Here is a 22,741-nt window from a genome sequence, read left to right on the forward strand (position 1 = left end):
CATGTAGTGCACATTTTCCCCATTTTAAGAATTATAACTTCTATGTTTTTCCCTCTGAGTTAAACATTGTAGAATCATATCCTGTTTGCTTATAAACCAAGGCATGAGCTGCAAATCACAGCCTCTATCTGTTTATACAGCTACTCCCTTCCATCCAGCATGCAGAAAATGTTTTTGTAATACTAAGGCAAAGCTTACACGGTTCATGTCCCTTACAGAATATGAAACCAGTGTTCATTATATTCTGCTTCTACTTGTTATCTTAAGAAATACCAGTACATCCGCACATCCTCAATTTACATAATCATCATCTTCCTTAAGGGTTATTCAATTGACTTTTATTTCATTTTATTGCCTCTTCCTTCTCCCACTATAAACATGTGACAGGTGGGAGTATAAAACTCATGAGGGAGGCAGTGTAACATGATAAAGTACAGGCAGTAGTGGGAAGAAGACATATTGTATAATAGCTGGAAGTATCGAGAGTATATGATGGAGGAGATACTATAATGTCATGCAATCCTGACATTGTGGCATTTTTATTGGGCTTTTTTTTAAAAATTTTTGCTCATTTAGACTTTGACCTTCTTTGAATCACATATTGATGTCGTAGATCATTTGTGGCCTTTGTGGTTACAAGTGGTCACCTCTTTGTTATCATTTGGTCCAATAATCTCTTTTTTTGGGATAAAAATGTATTAGCTTGACTTCAGTAGTAGTAAAAATAATGGAAACCCTCCTGAAAAAGAAGATAGTTGACCACCTAAAAACCAGTAACTTATTGGATCCAAAACTGCATAGCTTCACGAAGGGCAGATCATCAAACTATTCTTATTGATTTTTTTTTACTGCCACAAAAGTGCTGGACAAAGGTGGTACCATAGATATTACCTACCTGGACTTCAGGAAAAGCCTTTGAAACAGTGCCACATAAATGGCTGATAGATATTGAACATTGCATTTAATCCCTGGATAGTTCAGTGGGTTTGCAGTTGGCTGATGAAAAGGCACCAGAGTGTTGTTGTTAATGGTGTGCATTCTGAGAGGAGTCTTGAGCCCTATTCTGTTTAATATTTTTGTAGGTGACCTAGAAGAATTTTTGGAAAAAGATTTAGATTCTCTGGATTAGGGTTGTCCCGATACCGATACTAGTATCGGTATCGGGACCGATTCCGAGTTTTCTCGGCGGTACTCAGCCGCCGATACCCCGCCCCGATACATAAATAGAATACTTTTTTTTTTTCCTGCAATGAATATTTTTGCGGCCCGGCAAAGATGCAGCATCGGGAGAGAGGAGGGGCTGGAGTCCGTAACTATGGGCGGGGCCCGGTGCAGTCACTGTACTCTTACACCGGGCCCCGCCGCTCACCAAAGTATTTATAAACGTGAATCCTTATCCTGTTGTTATTAAGTTGAACTAACGCTGCCCTCTCCCATGTTCCCCTGTATCCCCCTGTAAGCTTCAATAGCAGGCAGAGCAGACGGCAGCAGTAACGTCACTCACTGACGTAGAGCGCCTGCTCCGCCCACTTTATGAATGAAGCAGGCGGAGCAGACGCGCGACGTCAGTGAGTGACGTTACTGGTGCCGTCCGCTCTGCCTGCTATGGAAGCTTAAGTAAGTGCTGTGGGGATACAGGGGGATACAGGGGAACATGGGAGAGGGCAGCGTTAGTTCAACTTAATAACAGGATAAGGATTCACGTTTATAAATACTTCGGTGAGCGGCGGGGCCCGGTGTATTGGGGGACACTGTTATGAGGGGGATCTGTGGATGACATATAGCAGTGTCATCCACAGATCCTCCCCATAACAGTTCCATCCACAGATCCCCTATAACAGCACCATCCACAGATCCCCCACCAAATAACAATGCCATCCTCAGATCCCCCCACCCCATAACAATGCCATCCACAGATATCCCACCCCATAGCAGTACCATCCACAGATCCCCATAACAGTGCCATCCACAGATCCCCCATAACAGTGCCATCCACAGATCCCCCATAACAGTGCCATCCACAGATCCCCCATAACAGTGCCATCCACAGATCCCCCATAACAGTGCCATCCACAGATCCCCCATAACAGTGCCATCCACAGATCCCCCATAACAGCACCATCCACAGATCCCCATAACAGTGCCATCCACAGATCCCCCATAACAGTGCCATCCACAGATCCCCCATAACAGTGCCATCCACAGATCCCCCATAACAGTGCCATCCACAGGTCCCCCATAACAGTGCCATCCACAGATCCCCCACATGACAGTGCGTCATCCACAGATCCCCCAAAACGGTCACATGACATTTAAAAAAAGTATCGGTATTTGGTATCGGTGACTACTTGAAAAAAAGTATCGGTACTTGTACTCGGTCCTAAAAAAGTGGTATCGGGACAACCCTACTCTGGATAAATGATCCAAAAAATGTAAACTGTAGTTCAATGTGTCCATGTGTAAAATAATGCACTTGGGGATAAGGAGCTTTCTATCTTAGGATCATATTTGCAGTCCTGTGTTATCCAACGCTTCAGAAGACAAGGATCTAGAGGTCCTCATATCCACTTCAAAATGAGTGCACATTGTGGGCAGGCAGCTGGAAAGCAAGTCGGATGCTTGGCTGTATAGCTAAAGGTATAACCAGTAGAAAGAGGGAGATCTGTAGCACTCTGTAACAATGAGCTATTCAGAGCTTTCAAGTGAGCGGAGCAGGCTCAGGAAGGAGCCCGCTCCACTCAGCTAAATCCTGGCATAGCGCATCGGTAAGGGCTGCGCCAAGATCAGGAGCAGTGGTCGCTGCGGCTCAGTTTCACAGTACAGTAGAATCCGTACACATTTACACTACTGACATGTGATTCTAAAACAGCTTAGGAGAGCCCACGTTCAGCTGCCTATTTCTTTAGTAAAAAGGCAAATACATTAATAAATTATCAGAATTTTTTTTTTGGACATTTCCAACATTTTTAAATAAAGTTTTTAAACATTTAATTACTCTTTGAACATGCCTTGGATAAACATATATCTATCCTAAGATGAGTAATAATATAGACTAGATGGCCTGCCTATGTGATCTTGTGACCGTTTCCTTTTTCACCCCACACATTCCAGTTTTGTCTCCATTTCACATCAGTAAAATTGTGGTGTAGAACGTGGAGTAGCATCTCAAGACAGATATGTTCATCTTAAAGATGCACCAAACTTGGCCCAGATTAGGGCAATGCAGACTCTTTCAAAATTGTCTTTAAAATTCCCCTAAGGATAAATTCCCCCTTGCTTATTTATATAACAGCAATAATGTTGTCATTGGGTTTTTCTGTATCTCATGGAAGAGGGTGGGCTGCCAGGGGGACATGTTCTGTGTCTGCCAATCTGTATCTTAAAGGGGTTATCCCATGACTAATGTAAAAAATGAAAATCAGACATCATATAGTACATGACAATCTCTTTCTAACAAAGCTCTAACCAGTCCTGTATCTCACATGGATCCAGAGATCTCCATGTTCATTGCTTTGCTAGATTTATATCAAGCTGACAGCTCAGGGGGCGTGTCTCAGCTCTCCCAATCACAGCTCAGGAGGCAGTTGAATGATGAAACTGAGCATGTGCGGCCATCTCAGTGAGGCGGACAAAGAAATAAGAAAAAAACAAACTGCTGGTGGAGCTATACAGATACATTTTATTAAATAACTCTGCAAAATTTTTAATTATATGCAGTTACGAAAGTATCCAGGTCGTGGTTTGAAAACTGTAGATTTTTTTTTTCTGTGGGACAACCCCTTTAATATACAAAAAAAACAGTCTTCCAGAGGCTCAATATACAGATTGCTTCTGATCAGCCATTAGGCCAGTATTGTTTGACTTGTAGCCTTCATCCTGCAGTGTGTCTCTATTAAGAAGTTGATGTGACCCTTTAAGGCAGTGTACAGTCAATATGATGTTTACTTACAGAGTTTAACTTCATTGACAAAAAGTTAGGTCCAAGAAGATGTTCATGCTTTTTCAAGTACAGTTTTTGCTTGCTTGTTTTTTTTTTTCTTTTGTTTCTTTTTGCCTGCTCCCACGCATTAAGTCATCCTATTGAGAAACCGCTTTAATAACTGTGTGACTAATCTCTTCTGTTTATGTAATACACAGGAACTGTGAGCACTCTCATGGCTCACTAAATGCATCTGTCAATCCAATGGATCCCTATAAAACAAAATGTAACACGCTGGTGTACTATATGGATCAGACTTCAGGTAACAACAGCTTGGATAAAACATTTTGCCTTGCACTAAATATTTGGATTTTAACCACTTAGCTCATTAGACATTTAGGACCCTAATGAGTAGATACAGTTTATAACATTTCTAGCATGTGTAAGTTTAAGGCCCCTTTCACACGGGCGAGTTTTCCGCGCGGGTGCAATGCGTGAGGTGAACGCATTGCACCCGCACTGAATCCGGACCCATTCATTTCTATGGGGCTGTGCACATGAGCGGTGATTTTTACGCATCACTTGTGCGTTGCGTGAAAATTGCAGCATGCTCTATATTCAGCGTTTTTCACGCAACGCAGGCCCCATAGAAGTGAATGGGGCTGCATGAAAATCGCAAGCATCCGCAAGCAAGTGCGGATGCGGTGCGATTTTCATGCATGGTTTCTAGGTGACGATCGGGATGGGGACCTGATCATTATTATTTTCCCTTATAACATGGTTATAAGGGAAAATAATAGCATTCTTAATACAGAATGCTAAGTAAATTAGGGATGGAGGGGTTAAAAAAAATATATAATTAAACTCACCTCATCCACTTGTTCGCGCTGCCCGGCTCGTCTTCTTACTTCTTCTTTGATGACCTGGGAGGAAAAGGACCTTTGGTGACGTCACTGTGCTCATCACATGGTCTGTCACATGGTCCATCACCATGGTGATGGACCATGTGATGAGCGCAGTGATGTCACCAAAGGTCCTTTTCTCCTAGGTCCTCAAAGAAGAAGAAAGAAGAGAAGCCGGGCTGCGCGAACAAGTGGATTAAGGTGAGTTACATATTATTATTTTTTAACCCCTTCAGCCCTATTTTACTAAGCATTCTGTGTTCTGATATTTTCCCTTATAACCATCTTATAAGGGAAAATCTTAAAATCTACACAATACCTAACCCAAACCCGAACTTCTGTGAAGAAGTCCGGGTTTGGGTCTGGGTACCAATTCAGTTTTTTCTCACGCGCGTGCAAAATGCATTGCACTCGCACAGAAAAAACTGAATAACTCAACGCAATTGCATACAAAACTCACCCCACTCGCAGGCAAAACCGCACGATTTTCCTGCGACGCACCCGCATCCTATCCGGCCCTCACACGCGACGCCCGTGTGAAAGAGGCCTAAAGGTGTTCAATGGGTTGAACATTTAGATTGCTTTTGTGGCATATAAAAATGTCTCAACCATTTTGGTGCAAAAATCTGCAACATTTTGTGATTTTATACCACTCTTGCCACTTTTGAAAAGTGGGTGGGTAAGTGGGCGTGGTTAAATAGCCAAGTAGCCAGATTTAACAAAATTTCACTCAATTAGGGGGTGGCCTAAAAACTGGAATAACAATTGTAACCATATTAAACATATGCCAAATCTATCAAATTATGTGCATGGTTTTCATACATTTGTGCAAATTACAGGAGCAAGAATTCAGGCTAAACAGATTTTAGAAATTTCCCCCGTAGTGTTCATTGTAATGCAGTAGCAATGTAGGGATAATGTTTGTTTTGGTCAGCCATACTGCGGACCGTGTCCGTTTTGCGGTCTGCAAATTACAGATCTGCAAAACACGTATACTGGCCGTATCCATCCTGCATTTTCCCCTTCCGCAGATCCCACACTATGTAACGAATGCCTATTCTTTTCCACAAAATTTACAAGAATATTACATGTACTTCTTGTTTTTTTTTTGTTTTTTTTGTTTTTTTTGTGGGGCCGCGGAACGGACATACAGATGCAGACAGCACACGGTGTGCTGTCTGCATCTTTTGCAGCCCCATTGAAATGAATGGGTCCGCATACAATTCGCTAAACAATGTGGATCGAATGCGGACTGAAAATACAGTTGTGTGAATGGACTCTTTTACATAATACTATAAGTGAGGGTGTATAGGACAAAACACATGTACTGTGTATACCAGACACAATAAAATATTCACTTTTCAAGGCAAATTACTGGAGGTGATATTTAAAAGGGTCATTAGTGTACTTGAAAATACGAGAACATGTTTTTACACCACAAAGCCTGGAGCTCTGTTACTTCTATGCCCTCATATGCTCTGGCCTTGTTTATGCGTATTTTAGTGATGTGGTTTTGAATCACTATCCAGATCAATTCTTACATCCTAGCTGGCTTGAATTACTGTTCTGTTTGTATATGTGTTTATATTGATGGTGATTTAGACCCACATTCTCTTCCTAAGACAGCAGGATAAGAGCATAAGCAGAAGTATTTTCAGTTAGAGGTATTCCAAACTTCACCCATGTGAAGAATCCTGGCTGCCACATCCAGGCGATGAATGAATGGAAGGGTGGCTACACACGTGAAAGGTTCTTTCCATTCACTTCTATAGAAGTTCCAGAAACAGCTGAAGAAGCATGATCAGCTGTTTCTGTAACTTCCATGGTAGAGAATGGAGAGAACTGCCACATGCACAGCCAGCTCTCCATTCATTCCCCACCAGGATGTGGCTTCAACAAGCCAGTCAAGGGATCCCTGTTCTCCAAGAGGTGGGACCCACATATATCATATCCTGTGATTGGGACACCTCTTTAAGATGAAACATTCCAATTAAAGGGAACCTGTCATTAGTTTTATGCTGCCCCATCTGAGAGTAGCATAAACTGGTGACAGAGACCCCAATTTAAATGCTGGGTCACTTAAATACTATTGACTCTGGCGCCAGCTCGTGCACTGTATTGAGCAGGCTCAGGGACTTGGCTTGCACATGAGCTGCTCAATACTGGTTTTAAGAAAGTACCGTATTTTTCGCTTTATAAGACGCTCTTCCCCACCCCCCCAAAAGTGGGAGGAAAATGGCCGTGCGTCTTATAAAGCGGATACTTCGCTGGCCGCTATGCTGCACAGCGCGGCGAGCGAAGTATCAGTGTGGAGGGAGGAGGCGGGGACACTCATGGCGGGGCCCGGTGCAGTGACTCTACTCTAATACACCGGGCCCCGCAGCTGTTAAGTACATTCAATCCGAATGGGTCCGCAATTACTGTACTGTACTTACTGTAGTACCTTATGTATAGCATTAAGACGGCGCAGACCGGCAGCTCCCTCCTCATGCGCCGCCTGCCACAGCTCCCTCCTCATGCGCCACCTGCCCCGCCTGCGTGTTCATTCATAAAGTGAGATAAGCAGGCAGGCGGCGCATGAGGAGGGAGCTGCGGCAGGCGGCGCATGACCGAGGGAGCTGCCGGTCTGCGAAGTCTTAATGCTATACATAAGGTACTACAGTAAGTACAGTACAGTAATTGCGGACCCATTCGGATTGAATGTACTTAACAGCTGCGGGGCCCGGTGTATTAGAGTAGAATCACTGCACCGGGCCCCGCTATGAGTGTCTCCGCCTCCTCCCTCCACACTGATGCATCCGATGGGGGATCTGTAGATGACACTTATGGGGATCTGTGGATGACATAAGTGTCATCCACAGAGCCCCATAAGTGTCATCCACAGAGCCCCATAAGTGTCATCCACAGAGCCCCATAAGTGTCATCCACAGATCCCCCATCAGTGTAATCCACAGATCCCCCCCATAACAGCGCATCATCCACAGATCCCCCCATAACAGTGCATCATCCACAGATCCCCCCATAACAGTGCGTCATCCACAGATCCTCCCATAACAGTGCGTCATCCACAGATCCTCCCATAACAGTGCGTCATCCACAGATCCTCCCATAGCAGTGCGTCATCCACAGATCCCCCCATAACAGTGCGTTATCCACAGATCCTCCCATAACAGTGCTTCATCCACAGATCCCTCATAACAATGCGGCATCCACAGATCCCTCATAACAGTGCGGCATCCACAGACCACCATTAGTTCAAAACCTACCAAAAGCACACCTTTTGGTTAAAAATATTTTTTTCTTATTTTCCTCCTCAAAAACCTAGGTGCGTCTTATCATCAGGTGCGTCTTATAAAGCGAAAAATACAGTAATTTGGTTAGTACTAGTAAGTGACCCAGTGTTTTCATTAGATGGCAGCATAAAACTGGTGACAGATTCTCTTTAACTAAATTGATCTGTTCACCCATAGAGATAACAAATGTAATGTCGAGAAAAGGGTTAAATGTTGTCTTACATATTCATCCAAAAAGTTTCAAGTCACCAGAGTTCAGGAAACGAATGATCTTATACATAAACACATATATGCTGGGAATCAGTAACATTGCCTATGACAGGGAGAAATGGAGCAAGTGGTGTTTACCTAGTCTTTAACATCAGGATAATTGTGTAGCCTAAGAAATGATTTTGTCTAGATGAATTCCAGACCTCTTGTACGGACTTCAAAGTTATGGAAGGTCATCGTCAATGGCAAGGTCATGCTGTCTGATAAACTGAAAGTCAAGTAATTTGTAGACTCACAACAGCGTAATATGTCATTTTTCCAAATATGTTAAGGTTATCAAAAGGTCTTGATGTATCAGGCACAGACTGTTCCTCCTTCAGCTTATTAACAGCCTTCTATTGTGTTTAGGAAGTCAGGGGAATTAGAAGTCATAATCTTACAAGACAGTGACTGATGACTTGCAGTCTTTGAGGATATCCAAGAGACTAGTTTTCGTGGGAGTCATTAAGAACTATCAGACTACCTAGTGAAAGGCCTGCAGAGCATGTAGGATACAGCACAGAACCTTCTCCTGGCCAATATGAATGTTGCTTTCACACTTATATGTATTAATATGCCTTATAGTGGAATATTACTGTTACGGACAATGGTAGCGGAACCACCATGTCAACTAACCGGATTGCCTTTGAGCCATTTCTCATGGCATTGTCCCGGTGGTCACCCTTTCACCCTTTAACCCCTGTACAGGGATATGATCTTCACTGTAGCCCCAGTTTATGGCAGCTGACCCACAGAGGTCAGACACACTGGGGCAATGGCGGGCAGAGTGCATGGGAATCCTAAAAACAGGACCAGAGGCAGGCAGCACAGGGTCAGGGTAACAGACACAGATCAGGTCAGATGACAGATGGACAGATTAGGGAGTCAGGCAGAAAACACTCCACAGACAGACAAACAGACTATAGCTCCTTCACAGGATACAGCAGACTACAATGACCATACAGAGCCTGTTTCTTAGGCCAGTGGTGGGGCACAAAACACAGAATATATAGCAGGGCTGATTAGCCCATTATTCAAGCATGTGCACACAGAAACCAAGGAGCATTAACCCTTGTAGTGCTGCACAGAATAAAAGAATACAGAAACAAAGGAGCGATAAACTCTAGCAATGCTACAGAAGGAGGGGAGTGGGGCAGCAGCAGGCACAGACTGCCAATGTAACAATTACAGAAAGAGTGCTATATATGATCCACTAAAGCAAAAAAAAAAAAAAAAGTAAAAGGAGGAACCAAAATGTTCTGTAGGCTAAGATAACAGAAGGATATTTCCTTGCACTATGTGGTATTAGAAGGGAGGGGGGATGACCCTAGGGGCGTCAAAGAAAGGGCAAAGAAGAATCAAGGGGAGCCTGTGCTCACCCAATAAACCCAAAATGACACCCCTATAGAGATAACTCGGCTAAAGCTTCCGAGCACAAATCAGAACAAAAGAGAAATTGGAGCTCAAAAAGCCAAAATTGTAAATATTATAAATATTTTATTGTATCATAAAGAAACATCAAGGTTACATACAAAAAATGTAGTGGGACAGGGAACAAAAAAGGAGCAGGGAAAAGAGAAAACGGCACCACCCTGGGAGGGGAACTCCGGTCATAGATGATGGTATGTGTGGTCAGCGGGATAGATGCATAATAATGAGAGAATATAATAACACCGCGGATACACAGTAAATATAATGGCAAAGGTGAGTCCCAAGTAAAGGAAGATGGAATGCCCACACAAACAAGGGCATACGCGTCCGGCTTACAGGTAAAGACCTGACAGGAGAGTAACAATACAAATGGAACAAAGCCGGGATGTGAAAAAGTAAAATGAGACTCACCAAGGTGTCAGACCAGGAGGAGACCAACCAGGATGGCGCTACCCCAACGCGCGTTTCGGCGTGCCTTCGTCAGGGGGCACACCGAAACGCGCGTTGGGGTAACGCCATCCTGGTTGGTCTCCTCCTGGTCTGACACCTTGGTGAGTCTCATTTTACTTTTTCACATCCCAGCTTTGTTCCATTTGTATTGTTACTCTCCTGTCAGGTCTTTACCTGTAAGCCGGACGCGTATGCCCTTGTTTGTGTGGGCATTCCATCTTCCTTTACTTGGGACTCACCTTTGCCATTATATTTACTGTGTATCCGCGGTGTTATTATATTCTCTCATTATTATGCATCTATCCCGCTGACCACACATACCATCATCTATGACCGGAGTTCCCCTCCCAGGGTGGTGCCGTTTTCTCTTTTCCCTGCTCCTTTTTTGTTCCCTGTCCCACTACATTTTTTGTATGTAACCTTGATGTTTCTTTATGATACAATAAAATATTTATAATATTTACAATTTTGGCTTTTTGAGCTCCAATTTCTCTTTTGTTCTGACTATGTGGTATTAGTTGGACAATAAATTCCCTTTTAACATGGACTGATCCCCAGGCAATTATTGGTAACAAGCAAAATGTTCAATTGTCTGATCGTGAGGGTGATTGCTACTCTTACATGCAGCAATCATCTCCCCTTTATGAGGATGAATGATCACTACTGTGATCGCTCATCCCCATACGGATCCATTATTTGCTGGTAGCAGATCCCTATTTCCAAAGGACAACGTGCGGCCGGCAAGCAATGATTTTATGTGCCACATAAAAGATGCCGTCACCCGATCAATAAACGTTTGCTCCTTCATTGGGTGATTGACCACACATTTACACATGGAATTATTAGGAACAAGTGTCCCCTCAAATGCTTATCCCCAATAATTACCGCAATCCTCAGACCAGGTAAAAGGGACCTTAAAGAGGACCTTTCATCAGTTTAGCCCTAGTCTAATTATGGTCTTACCTTATAGTGCGGCCCCCACTGATGCCACATTTTTTTTTTCTCCAAAGAACCACCTGTTTGTGCGCTGTTGGCCCCGTTGATTTTGGCGCCTTATATTATAATGAGCCGACTCGGTTATACTAGGTGGAGACTCGCAGTTTTGCTGGGGGCGGTTCTCTTCTCCCTGGCTGCGAGCGCATCCAAATCTGAGCGCACCGCTCTTAGCCAGGGACTCCATTCCCATGTTTGTTAATTTTGATCTGAGAAAATGTACTGTCTGCAGGACTTTTTTACATCCAACATAACGAAAGCATGTTTTTAACATTAAAGTCAATGAATCACGGATGAAAATGGAAAGTGTTCGGTCCCTTTAACGGTCCTTTCTATTCCTCTGTCAGAACAAAACAATGAAAAAGGTAATACAGATGTCAAAAAAGCCTTAGACTGCAGATAACATTTAATAGGGCATTATGCCAGTGTTATCCAATACATTCCAGAACTGTAAAGCCTCTTTCACACGGGCGTCACGTTTTGGCTCCGGAGGCGTCCCGGGTGCAATGCGGCAAACCCGCGCGAGTAGGTAACCAATTGCAGTCAGTTTTGACTGCGATTGCGTTCCGTTGTTCAGTTTTTATTGCGCGGGTGCAATGTGTTTTGCACGAGCGTGATAAAAAACTGAATGTGGTACCCAGACCCGAACTTCTTCACAGAAGTTTGGGCTTGGGTTAGGAGTTGTGTAGATTGTATTATTTTCCCTTATAACATGGTTATAAGGGAAAATAATAGCATTCTGAATACAGAATGCATAGTACAATAGGGCTGGAGGGGTTAAAAAAAATAAAAAATAATTTAACTCACCTTAATCCACTTGTTCGCGCAGCCCGGCTTCTCTTCTGTCTTCTTCTTTGAGGAATAGGACCTTTGATGACGCCACTGCGCTCATCACATGGTCCATCATATGATCTTTTACAATGGTGATGGATCATGTGACGGACCATGTGATGAGTGTAGTGACGTCACCACAGGTCCTATTCCTGTGCACAACAAAGATGAAGACAGAAGAGAAGCCGGGCTGCGCAAACAAGTGAATTAAGGTGAGTTAAAAAATATATTTTTTTTTAACCCCTCCAGCCCTATTATACTATGCATTCTGTATTAAGAATGCTATTATTTTCCTTTATAACCATGTTATAAGGGAAAATAATGATGATCAGGTCTCCATCCCGATCGTCTCCTAGCAACCGTGCGTGAAGATCGCACCGCATCCGCACTTGCCTGCGGATGCTTGCGATTTTCACGCAGCGCCATTCACTTCTATGGGGCCTGCGTTGCGTGGAAAACGCACAAAGAGGAGCATGCTGCGATTTTCACGCAACGTACAAGTGATGCGTGAAAATCACCGCTCATCTGCACAGCCCCATAGAAATGAATGGGTCCGGATTCAGTGCCGGTGCAATGCGTTCACCTAACGCATCGCACCCGCGCGGAAATCTCGCCCGTCTGAAAGGGGCCTAAGGGTTACATAGCACCATAAATCAATATAATGCTATGCAACCCCGTCAGTGCTAGGGAGGTCAGGACGGGAGCTGCTGCATCCTCACGCTGCGAGTCCAATGCGTGAAGCTTGCTCGTCTGAAAGGGGCCTTAAGGCAAGTCGCAGTAATATCTGGCAATATCACAACTTGCATGACTACTTCAGTATTTCCCAATGGGGAAGAAGTTACAACCACTAGGTAACCATCGAAAAAAGACTATTTAGAAAATTTTGAGATGGCTGCAAGGGCTCTTTCTCTGCATTTTTTGAATAAGGATTAATTGAAGTAGCAATGTGCGTCGCGGTGGTCTATAATGGATTTCTACACCTTGTATCTAGCGTGACAAGAAGTGGATGAGATGTTATTGTGAACATGCATTTGTCTTTTTTTCCCCCATCCCAGAATGCTTCTCAGATCCTTGGATCCTGAAGATCTTTTTCATCATCTTCACAGCAACTTTCTTAATTGGGTTTCTTTGTGTACTTCTAATTAGAGTTAGTATTTTACAATGCAGTAACAACAGGAGGACCTCATCATCTGACTACAGGGTGCCAACATCAATGAAGGTAAGGACCCCCAACAAATGCAGTCTCTTCCAGTCTTTTTTAGGCTGTTTCATACTAATTTTTTCTACTCCGCAGGATAAAAATGGCTTGCACAGTGTGTACTCGAGGACAGTAACATATACTCGGGAAAAACCAGAAGACATTAATATCGGCATTGGAAAACTGGCAGTACATGAAGCATTCAAGTACAAGTTTTAAGGACATGTTTGCATTAGGTGACCAACATCATCCCGTGTGGTTTGCATCTAGTGACTTTTATGCCTTTTGCTATAAACATTTCCTCGAAAATGTAAAAAAAATGAAATTAATGTCATATAAATGGGCAGGGCCCGTTTATTCAGCACGTGCCAACACGGAAAACCACCAGAACGGATGCCATACTTTTGCTAAGCAAGCACCAGTGGTAACAAGACATTGTGGCATTCTGCAGGTGACGGCATGCAGTTACATTGTGTGTTCTCTCATCTTGTATAGATTTGGGAACTGACAACTGCATAGAATTATTCTTTAGCTGCTCTAATGGATTCATGTGCGTTACTACTGTACGGTACAAGGTTTGAATGTAGCACTTTATTATTTGTATTTTCTTTTGTATGTTTTATACAAAGCACTGGTTACACTTTAGCTAGATTTTCTGTGCACTCCGCAACGAGGTTTGCAACCTTGTCATAATACGGATGCAGTTGACCTGAGTTTGTCATCTGGCGCAAAGCTTTGTCCTTATTGTTGATGCACGAAAGAAACTGTTGGATGACAGATTTAGCCCTGCTACATCTGCAGACATGAAACAAAAACAACTTTTGAGTGCTTGATCTGCTGCAAAAGAAAATGTAGGCGGTTTTGACGAATTCAGTTTTGACTTTACTTAAGAAAGTACTGTAATGGTGGGCTTTCAACTCCTATGGAAACTTGTGTGCAAAAAAGAACAAAAACATGCACCTTTTTATGTGTTGGTCTAAAAAAAAAATGAAAGCAGATTTATATGTTTTTTTTTAAGTTTAAAACTAAAGTTGAAGATTGAGTTATCCAAAAGTATATGATTTCAAACAATATAACAAACTAAAAGCAGCACAAAAGATGAGGAGCTTTTAGATCAAAAACCACCCCCTAGGAGCCTCTAGCATTTATAATACCACTCTACACGCGGGGACTTAATTCCCCCAGACTCATGTCAAACGTGGGGCAAAAAGCCTGAAACAGCTGTCTGCGGATGGGTGAAAAAGATTGGTCCTGGCTTCTATCCCAAGTCATGCTCCAAGGCCTGTTTAAAGGGATTTTCCAGCATTTTTATATTGCAGGCCTGTTCTCTGTAAAGGCTATCATTAACTGATCATCAGTATCCCTGCTCCCAAGTACAGTAGCTCCAGAATCCGGATATAGACATCGGAATTACAGAACTCTGGATGGAGCTCGTTACACCAGTGCCTCTCCCAGTGGATTGCCGAGTGTCAGACTCCTGTCAATCAGATACTGATGGCCTATCCTGAAGAAATGGAAAACCCCTTTAAAGGTAGAGTCAATGACTTAGCCACCTAGAGAGTGGTCTTTTGTCCTCCTGGATAAGAGCTTATAATACTATTCCATATATCTAACTTAAAGGGGTTGTCCAGTCGTTAATATTGATGACCTATGGTCAGGATAGGTCATCAATATCTGATCGGCGGGGGTCCGAATGCCAGCACCCCCGCTGCTCAGCTGTTGGAAGAGGAGACGACGCTTTGTTGCGAGCACCGCTTATTCTTCATTACACTGCACTTCGCTTCAGGAACTGCAGTGTAATCCAAGTACCCGCTCCATTCAAGTGAACGCAGCGAGTACTTGTAATTACACTACACCACCGCTCCAGAGGAGACGAGGTGTAGTGTAAAGCCCAAGAAGCGCCGCCTCCTCATCAAACGCCCGATCGTCGGGGGTGCCGGGTGTCAGACTTCTGCTGATCAGATATTGATGACCTATCCTAACAATAGCTCATCAGTGTTAACGGCTGGACAACCCCTTTAACAACTGTAGTCTAAATGGCTGTATTGGTGCATTTTCAGGATAATGTTTTTTTTATTCTTTTTTTCTGGTTTCTTTATTACAGTTTACAAATCGTATGACCTTACAAAGAGGATCTGCTTTTATTTTCCAGAAACAATACCACCTGTTTCTGTGGGTTTTATATGTTACTGCAGCTCAGACCCATTTAACAATATAAACCAATGAAGCCTTGACTAAAACAACCAATAGTCATTTTGAATAGAATCAGTATAATGGTAGTATAATTGTTCCTCCACCGTTAACATGACTTTTAAAGTGGCCATACGAGTAGCAACTGTTTTGTGTGAGATGGCAGTACTAAATATAGTAATGAAAATTTCTGTAAATCTGATATCGCAATAATTCACGATAATGGGTGTGGATTTTCAGGAGAGAGCCAAAAGTGAACTGAATTGTCTGCAGTTTTACAGTAAACTGCCGCCTGTCAACTTGTTACCTTTATGGCCATCTAAAGTAAAGCAAATCAGTTAGATTTTTACCTTATGCTATGTTAGCCTCTGCGCTATACTATAACGTCTGTCACATTCTGTTTTATTAGATTATTTCAGAACACTAAACGGCTTTGAACCAAGTAATGCAGCAGTACATAGTGAATGCCGGAGCGTACACCAGACCCCCGCTAACGTAATGATAAGTGTTAGTGAGCTACATCAAGAACATCAAAAATAATGTGAAACATTTGTTTGACATTACCTTAAAGCACGTGTCCAACCATTTTAAAAGGACCATCATTTTATTTTGATGAATTTCGTAATATATCTTTATGGCGGCTGGAGTTCAAGCTTTCAGACACAGATCTCGAAAATTCTCTGTCTGCCACTAAGGCCTCATGCACACGACCGTTGTTGTGTTCCGTTCCGCAAAATGGGGTTCCGTGATCCGTTTCCGTTTTTGTTTCCATGTGTCTTCCCTTATTTTTGGAGGACTACCAGACTTAAAGAAAGGTAAAAAAAAAAAGAGTCTAAGACAGGTTTGCCATGCAAATGATAGGAATAAAACGGACGCGGATGACAATCTTGTGTGCCTCCGCGTTTTTTAGCGGTCCCATTGACTTGAATGGATCCGCGAACCGTTTTTCCACGGACAAGAATAGGACAGATTATATTTTTTTGGACGAACTGGAACCACGGACGCGGATGGCAAACGGTGCACTATCCGCATTTTCAACGGATCCATAGAAATGAATGGGTCCGCATCTGAAACGCTAAAATCGGCGGAACGGACGCGGAGACAAACAACGGTCGTGTGCATGAGGCCTAATAGTGAATGTCTAAGAGCTTGCTGTTTATACATTGAATGGCATAATAAACCAATATGCACTATGGGAAACATTTGTCAAATCTGCTGCACCACTTTTGTGGTGTAAAAATGGCGCAGGTGTTGCCTGTGCGTGACATTTAGTGCATATTTTTACGACATTTGGTCAGATTTTCCAAGTGAGCCTCGCCACTTAGAAGTGCAGTGAAAAGTAGGCCATGATTTCAGACTAGAACGCTTTTAAGTCTTATTTATGACCTTTTAAAAAGTTGCTTCTCAATGCCAGGCAACCCTCCCTGGTGTACATTTACAGACACAGACCACATTGCACTTGCGCCAAATATATCATTAATTTGTGTCATTTTATAAATTTGCCTCAACCTCACATTGCAAAGACAGACTTAAAACTGACACCAAAACTGCCGCGATATGAATGATACATTCCGCCTAAGTGTCTTAGCTCCCCCTAGTGATGGCTGAAGGCAGACCCAATGGTTTTTTTTGTTAACGCTGTGTCTGTACAAGGGTTTTGGAGGTCTACATCAGATAAAGAGAGCTCCACCACCATGAAGATATATTAAGAAATTCATCATAACTGATTTTGGACCTTAACATGGCATGATCTTAAATGGGGGATATTTATTGCAATCAAATAAATGTTGAGGGACTGGTGACCTTAGAGTCAACCTTACAGAACGTTAAAGCCACCCCAGACGTATCGCTTTCAAAATTGTCAGTGTTCACTACAAAACATCCCAATTACTGATGTGATCTTATATTAAATGGGTTGTCTACTTGGATTTCAAGGCTGCCATACTATACTGAGCTAGGGGCCAGTGTTGCTATGTTGAGAGTACATTGTCCGATATCTACATGTTTGTGGTAATATGTAACATGATGAAACGTATCATTTAATGATCTATTGTGCCAGGCATTTTGCACTCAGTTGGTTCCAGTAATATTCTAGAGAAGTGACCTAACAGTATTACAAAAAAGTCCTGACTTGCCATACCAACCAAAGTAGCAGCGATGCAGACCGGACTCTGGTCCAGAGCTATTATTGGGTAACTGTTCACTTGGTATATTTTAGCATTATGCTCTTTCCACTACATATGTATGATGCCCACCTTTCATAGGGCACTGATGGCAATACCATTGGTCTGATTCTTATGTGCCTTTTCTTTTATGTAAAGGAAAGGAGGAGAATATTATGTATATATTTTTTTAAGATTTGTGTTCTCTTTGTGGACCTGGTGGTTTGACTTCTGATGGGGGATCGAGTGGCACTTCAACGACCTTCCTTTTCTGTACAAGTACGAATCTCTGTAGCCACTGCATATCATTAGCACACTTTGGTATCTGTAAACCTACATTCACACGATCGTATGTGTTTTGTTTTTTGCAAAAAATAAGTATGACATCCGTATTGCATCCGTTTTTTTGAGGATCCGTTGTAACAATGCCTATCCTTGTCAAGAATAGGACATGTCCTATCTTTTTTTGCGGGGCTACGGAACGGACATTCGTATGCGGACAGCACATGGTGTGCTGTCCAAATTTTTTGCAGACCCATTAAAATGAATAGGTCCACATCCTATCCGCAAATAAAAACGGACACGGAAACAAAATACGTTCGTGTGCATGAGGCCTAAGTGATAGACCTGAAGACACAGATGGTTCCTAACATTCACATAACTTGCCCAGTGTGTCTTTCATAGTAGCTATAACGGTTAAATGATGTCCCAACATTTTTGATAGTTGTATATGATCTTTTACATTTTTTAAGGAGTGACTTTGTTTTCTATAGTCAAAACCTTAGTCCACACCATGTTTGATATGCTCAGAGGAAGGCACAATGTGTTGGCAGAGCCACAGATTTTGGTACTTAAAGTATATACCCTTTGTGGAGACATATGGCTTTATTAAATTCTTACAAGAGAATGGGATCAAAAGAAAACCAAAAACAACCAAAATGTTAATAGTTTTTAAAAAGACAGAATGTGCAAACCACTCATTGAATTAGCAGCCAAATAGTCCATGAAATGAAAAATGCAAGACTGATGTGACAGGCTATCTAAAGGGTCTCAGGGAATGATTAAAAGACCACAAAGTTAATATCTTGGCATACTTGCATTTGTATTTCACTGAAAAAAATATGGAACCAATGATTTACATACTGGTTCATTTAATGTTGCTTAGCAACTTGATGTCATATTATCTAAATGGCATTTTATTGCAGTTTTCCAAGAATTTAACCAAAAACAAACGTGTTCTAATGTTTAATTGGGATTGTTTATGTTTTCATGGGTAACATTTATTATACTCAGGGAAAGTTGTGGAAACAAATTGTGCCTTCAGGAGTATATATCTTCAAGTAGTTATTTGAATTTCAGCTTAAGGCTGAGTTCACACGGGCGAGATTTCCGCGCGGGTGCAATGCGGTAGGTGAACGTATTGCACCCGCACTGAATCCGGCACCATTCATTTCAATGGATCTGTGTACATGAGCGTTTTTTTTCACGCATCACTTCTGCAATGCTTTAAAATCGCAGCATGTTCTATATTCTGCGTTTGTAACGCAGGACAGGCCCCATAGAAGTGAATGGGGCTGCGTGAAAAACGCACTGCATCCGCAAGCAAGTGCGGGTGCGATGCGTTTTTCACTGATGGTTGCTAGGAGATGTTGTTTGTAAACCTTCAGTTTTTTATCACGCGCGTGAAAAACGCATCAAAACGCATTGCACCCGCGCGGAAAAAACTGAACAACTAAACGCAATCGCAGACAAAACTGACTGAACTTGCTTGCAAAATAGTGCGAGTTTCACTGAACGCACCCTGAACGCATCCTGAGCCAATCCGTCACGCCCGTGTGAACCCAGCCTAAGGCTGAGTTCACACGGGCGAGATTTCCGCGCGGGTGCAATGCGGTAGGTGAACGTATTGCACCCGCACTGAATCCGGCACCATTCATTTCAATGGATCTGTGTACATGAGCGTTTTTTTTCACGCATCACTTCTGCAATGCTTTAAAATCGCAGCATGTTCTATATTCTGCGTTTGTAACGCAGGACAGGCCCCATAGAAGTGAATGGGGCTGCGTGAAAAACGCACTGCATCCGCAAGCAAGTGCGGGTGCGATGCGTTTTTCACTGATGGTTGCTAAGAGATGTTGTTTGTAAACCTTCAGTTTTTTATCACGCGCGTGAAAAACGCATCAAAACGCATTGCACCCGCGCGGAAAAAACTGAACAACTAAACGCAATCGCAGACAAAACTGACTGAACTTGCTTGCAAAATAGTGCGAGTTTCACTGAACGCACCCTGAACGCATCCTGAGCCAATCCGTCACGCCCGTGTGAACCCAGCCTAAAAGTATACAACATCAAAAAATGCTACTAAAATAGGCACTTGAGAATATTCAAAACTCACTAGAAGAAAAAAAGACCCCAAAATAATATATTTGTTATCCAGTTTGAACAGCCCAAACAATGCTATGAAAAAAAATCTTCACTGTTTTAGAAGTAAAAGGAATACTCAAAGCAAAACTGATCTAGTGGACGAGATCTACTATCTAAACGCGCTACAAATATGGCTGAATCGAAGCCGAAAATGGTCACATGCCTTGCACCATATTTGTTATGTGTTTTAAACAGGCAAGTCTTAGAGGAAATGGGGTGTGTCTTAGCAAGAAGGGAGTGGCTTAAAGGGGTTGTCTCTCTTCAGCAAATGGCATTTAGCATGTAGAAAAAGTTAATACAGGCACTTACAAATGTATTGTGATTGTCCCCATTGCCTCCTTTTCTGGCTTGATTAATTTTTCTATTGCATTATACACTGCTCTTTTCCCGGGGTTACGGCCATCGCTGCAGTACGGATACGAGCTGTACAAGAGCTGCTGTGCATGCGTGCCTATGTGCGCTCCCACAGTCCCAGCCACCAGAGGCCTGCACTTTTTCCTGTAGTGTGCAAGCATGACCACCGTTGCTGGATTGCAGTGGTGGTCTTAACCCCTGGAAATGAGCCGTGTATAAGGCAATTGAAAAATGATTCAAGCCAGAAAAGGAGGCAATATGGACAATCACAATACATTAGTAAGTGCCTTTGTATTAACTTTCTCTACATGATAAATGCCATTTGCTCAAGTGAGACAACCCCTTTAAATTCACAAAGCCAAGGATAGGTAGCGTTAGACCAAAGTTTGTAACTTCTAACAAGATGCACCAAATTAATCATAACAGTGTCCCTGTGTCCCTTCTGCACATCTTCGGATTAGGCTACTTTCACACTAGCGGCACGGACCTCCGGCAGGCTGTTCCGTCGGGTGAACAGCCTGTCGGATCCGTCCTGCCGCTAGTGAACATGTGCCCCCGGACTGCCGCTCTGTCCCCATTGACTATAATGGGGGCGGAGGCATGGCGAGAGTCCAACATTTATTCCGGCAGCTTCTCGCCGTGCGCTGCCGTGCCTCCGCCGGAACTCCGCCCGCCCCCATTATAGTCAATGGGGACAGAGCGGCAGTCCGGGGGCACACATTCACTAGCGGCAGGACGGATCCGACAGGCTGTTCACCCGACGGAACAGCCTGCCGGAGGTCCGTGCCGCTAGTGTGAAAGTAGCCTTACTTGGTTTAAGTTAATGCTGTTTTAATATTTGGATTAGTAAATCTTCCTAGTATGTTATGCCTGAGGGGTCAGTGCATGACTTCCTAATTGCAGGAATTATCTTATTGGTGTTCTTTTGAAGGAACTATGTATCAGCCGGAACAGAGATTCTTTATTTTAGCAATATATTTTTATTTTGATGAACAACAACCATACATGATGCAGTTTTAAATGTATTTATTGTATTTATTGTATACTTATCCTCTAGTTCTCCCTTTTAAATCTTTTTGTCTATCAGAACTCTTTTCAGTCACTAGAAAAAATTAGTTGCAAATGCTGCATTTCTTAGTTTTTTTGAGATTGGCCTTTTAATTATAGCAATTAGCATGTCTTCAGATGTTATGTCATTTTTGTTTTTTAATGTGTAGGGACAGTGAATGTAAGTTTTTGGTAATTTTTTTTTCCATTGGAAAGATAAAAGGGAGCCCTGCTACCCACGATCAGCACTGACAGTAGATCAAGTACAGATGTAGCAATCCTCTTCTTGATTCTTAACGTGTTAAGTTAACGATGGCAAGAAATTTTTAACTGACTTTTTCAATGGCTTTTGTGTCATGATATTATGGTGTGACAAGTTGAAAACTACCACATCTCTATGCAGGGAAGCATATAAAATTATAGCTTTTTAGTAATATTTCTTACACAAGGGTTGGGGTAGTGGCTGGTGCAGGGAGAGCAGAGGCCAGCTGAGAAGGCTGCCCCTGCAGCTTACAGGTATGGTACCTATACAGGATGCTGAAGATGGAGTTTCTTTAGCCACGCTCAGTTAGAGGGTTGGTAGGGGAACACTTTACATGCAGTTTTCTAATAAAAATTAACACGCTTACATTCTCTGTCCCTACATGGTAAAAAAATGTAAATGAAATGAATACACTTTAAAGGGCTTCTGTCACCCCCCTACAGTCATTTTTCATTTTTTGGCTACTTAAAATCCTTATACTGCGATTTATCAATATATAGTGCTTTTACTCTTTTTCGTTCAGTAGTTTCTTCAATAAACTGACTTTTATAATATGTAAATTACCCCTCTACCAGCAAGTAGGGCGGCTACTTGCTGGTAGCAGCCGCATCCTCCTTTCATAAAGACGCCCCCTCCTCAGGTTGATTGACAGGGCCATCGAGCGCTCTCGTCCTCTGGCTGGTCCTGTCTGCGTTCTAAATCTCGCGCCTGCGCCGTACCGGTCTTCAGTCGGCGCAGGTGCACTGAGAGGAGGACGCTCGCTCGGCCGCTCCTTCCTCAATGCGCCTGCGCCGATGACGTCACATCTACACCCGGCGCAGGCGCACTGAGGAAGGAGCGGCCGAGCGAGCGTCCTCCTATAAGTGCGCCTGCGCCGACTGAAGACCGGTACGGCGAAGGCGCGAGATTTAAAACGCAGACAGGGCCAGCCAGAGGACGAGAGCGCTCGCTGGCCCTGTCAATCAACATGAGGAGGGGGCGTCATTATGAAAGGAGGATGCGGCTGCTACCAGCAAGTAGCCGCCCTACTTGCTGG

The 22,741-nt window shown here is 43.0% G+C and overlaps 1 protein-coding gene across 1 annotated transcript in view; it reads left to right on the plus strand.

Moving 5' to 3' along the window:
- Positions 1-14,113, plus strand: part of ITGB8 (integrin subunit beta 8) — a 167,435-nt gene extending 153,322 nt beyond the window's left edge. Inside the window, exons 12-14 of the mRNA XM_040432575.1 lie at positions 4,138-4,241; positions 13,124-13,287; positions 13,363-14,113. Of these exons, the coding sequence (XP_040288509.1) occupies positions 4,138-4,241; positions 13,124-13,287; positions 13,363-13,485 (391 nt within the window). The 3' untranslated portion in view covers positions 13,486-14,113. The remainder of the gene's footprint in view (positions 1-4,137; positions 4,242-13,123; positions 13,288-13,362) is intronic.
- Positions 14,114-22,741: the final 8,628 nt, after the last annotated feature.

Source organism: Bufo bufo, chromosome 5, assembly GCF_905171765.1.
Source record: "Bufo bufo chromosome 5, aBufBuf1.1, whole genome shotgun sequence".
Lineage (NCBI taxonomy): Eukaryota > Metazoa > Chordata > Amphibia > Anura > Bufonidae > Bufo > Bufo bufo.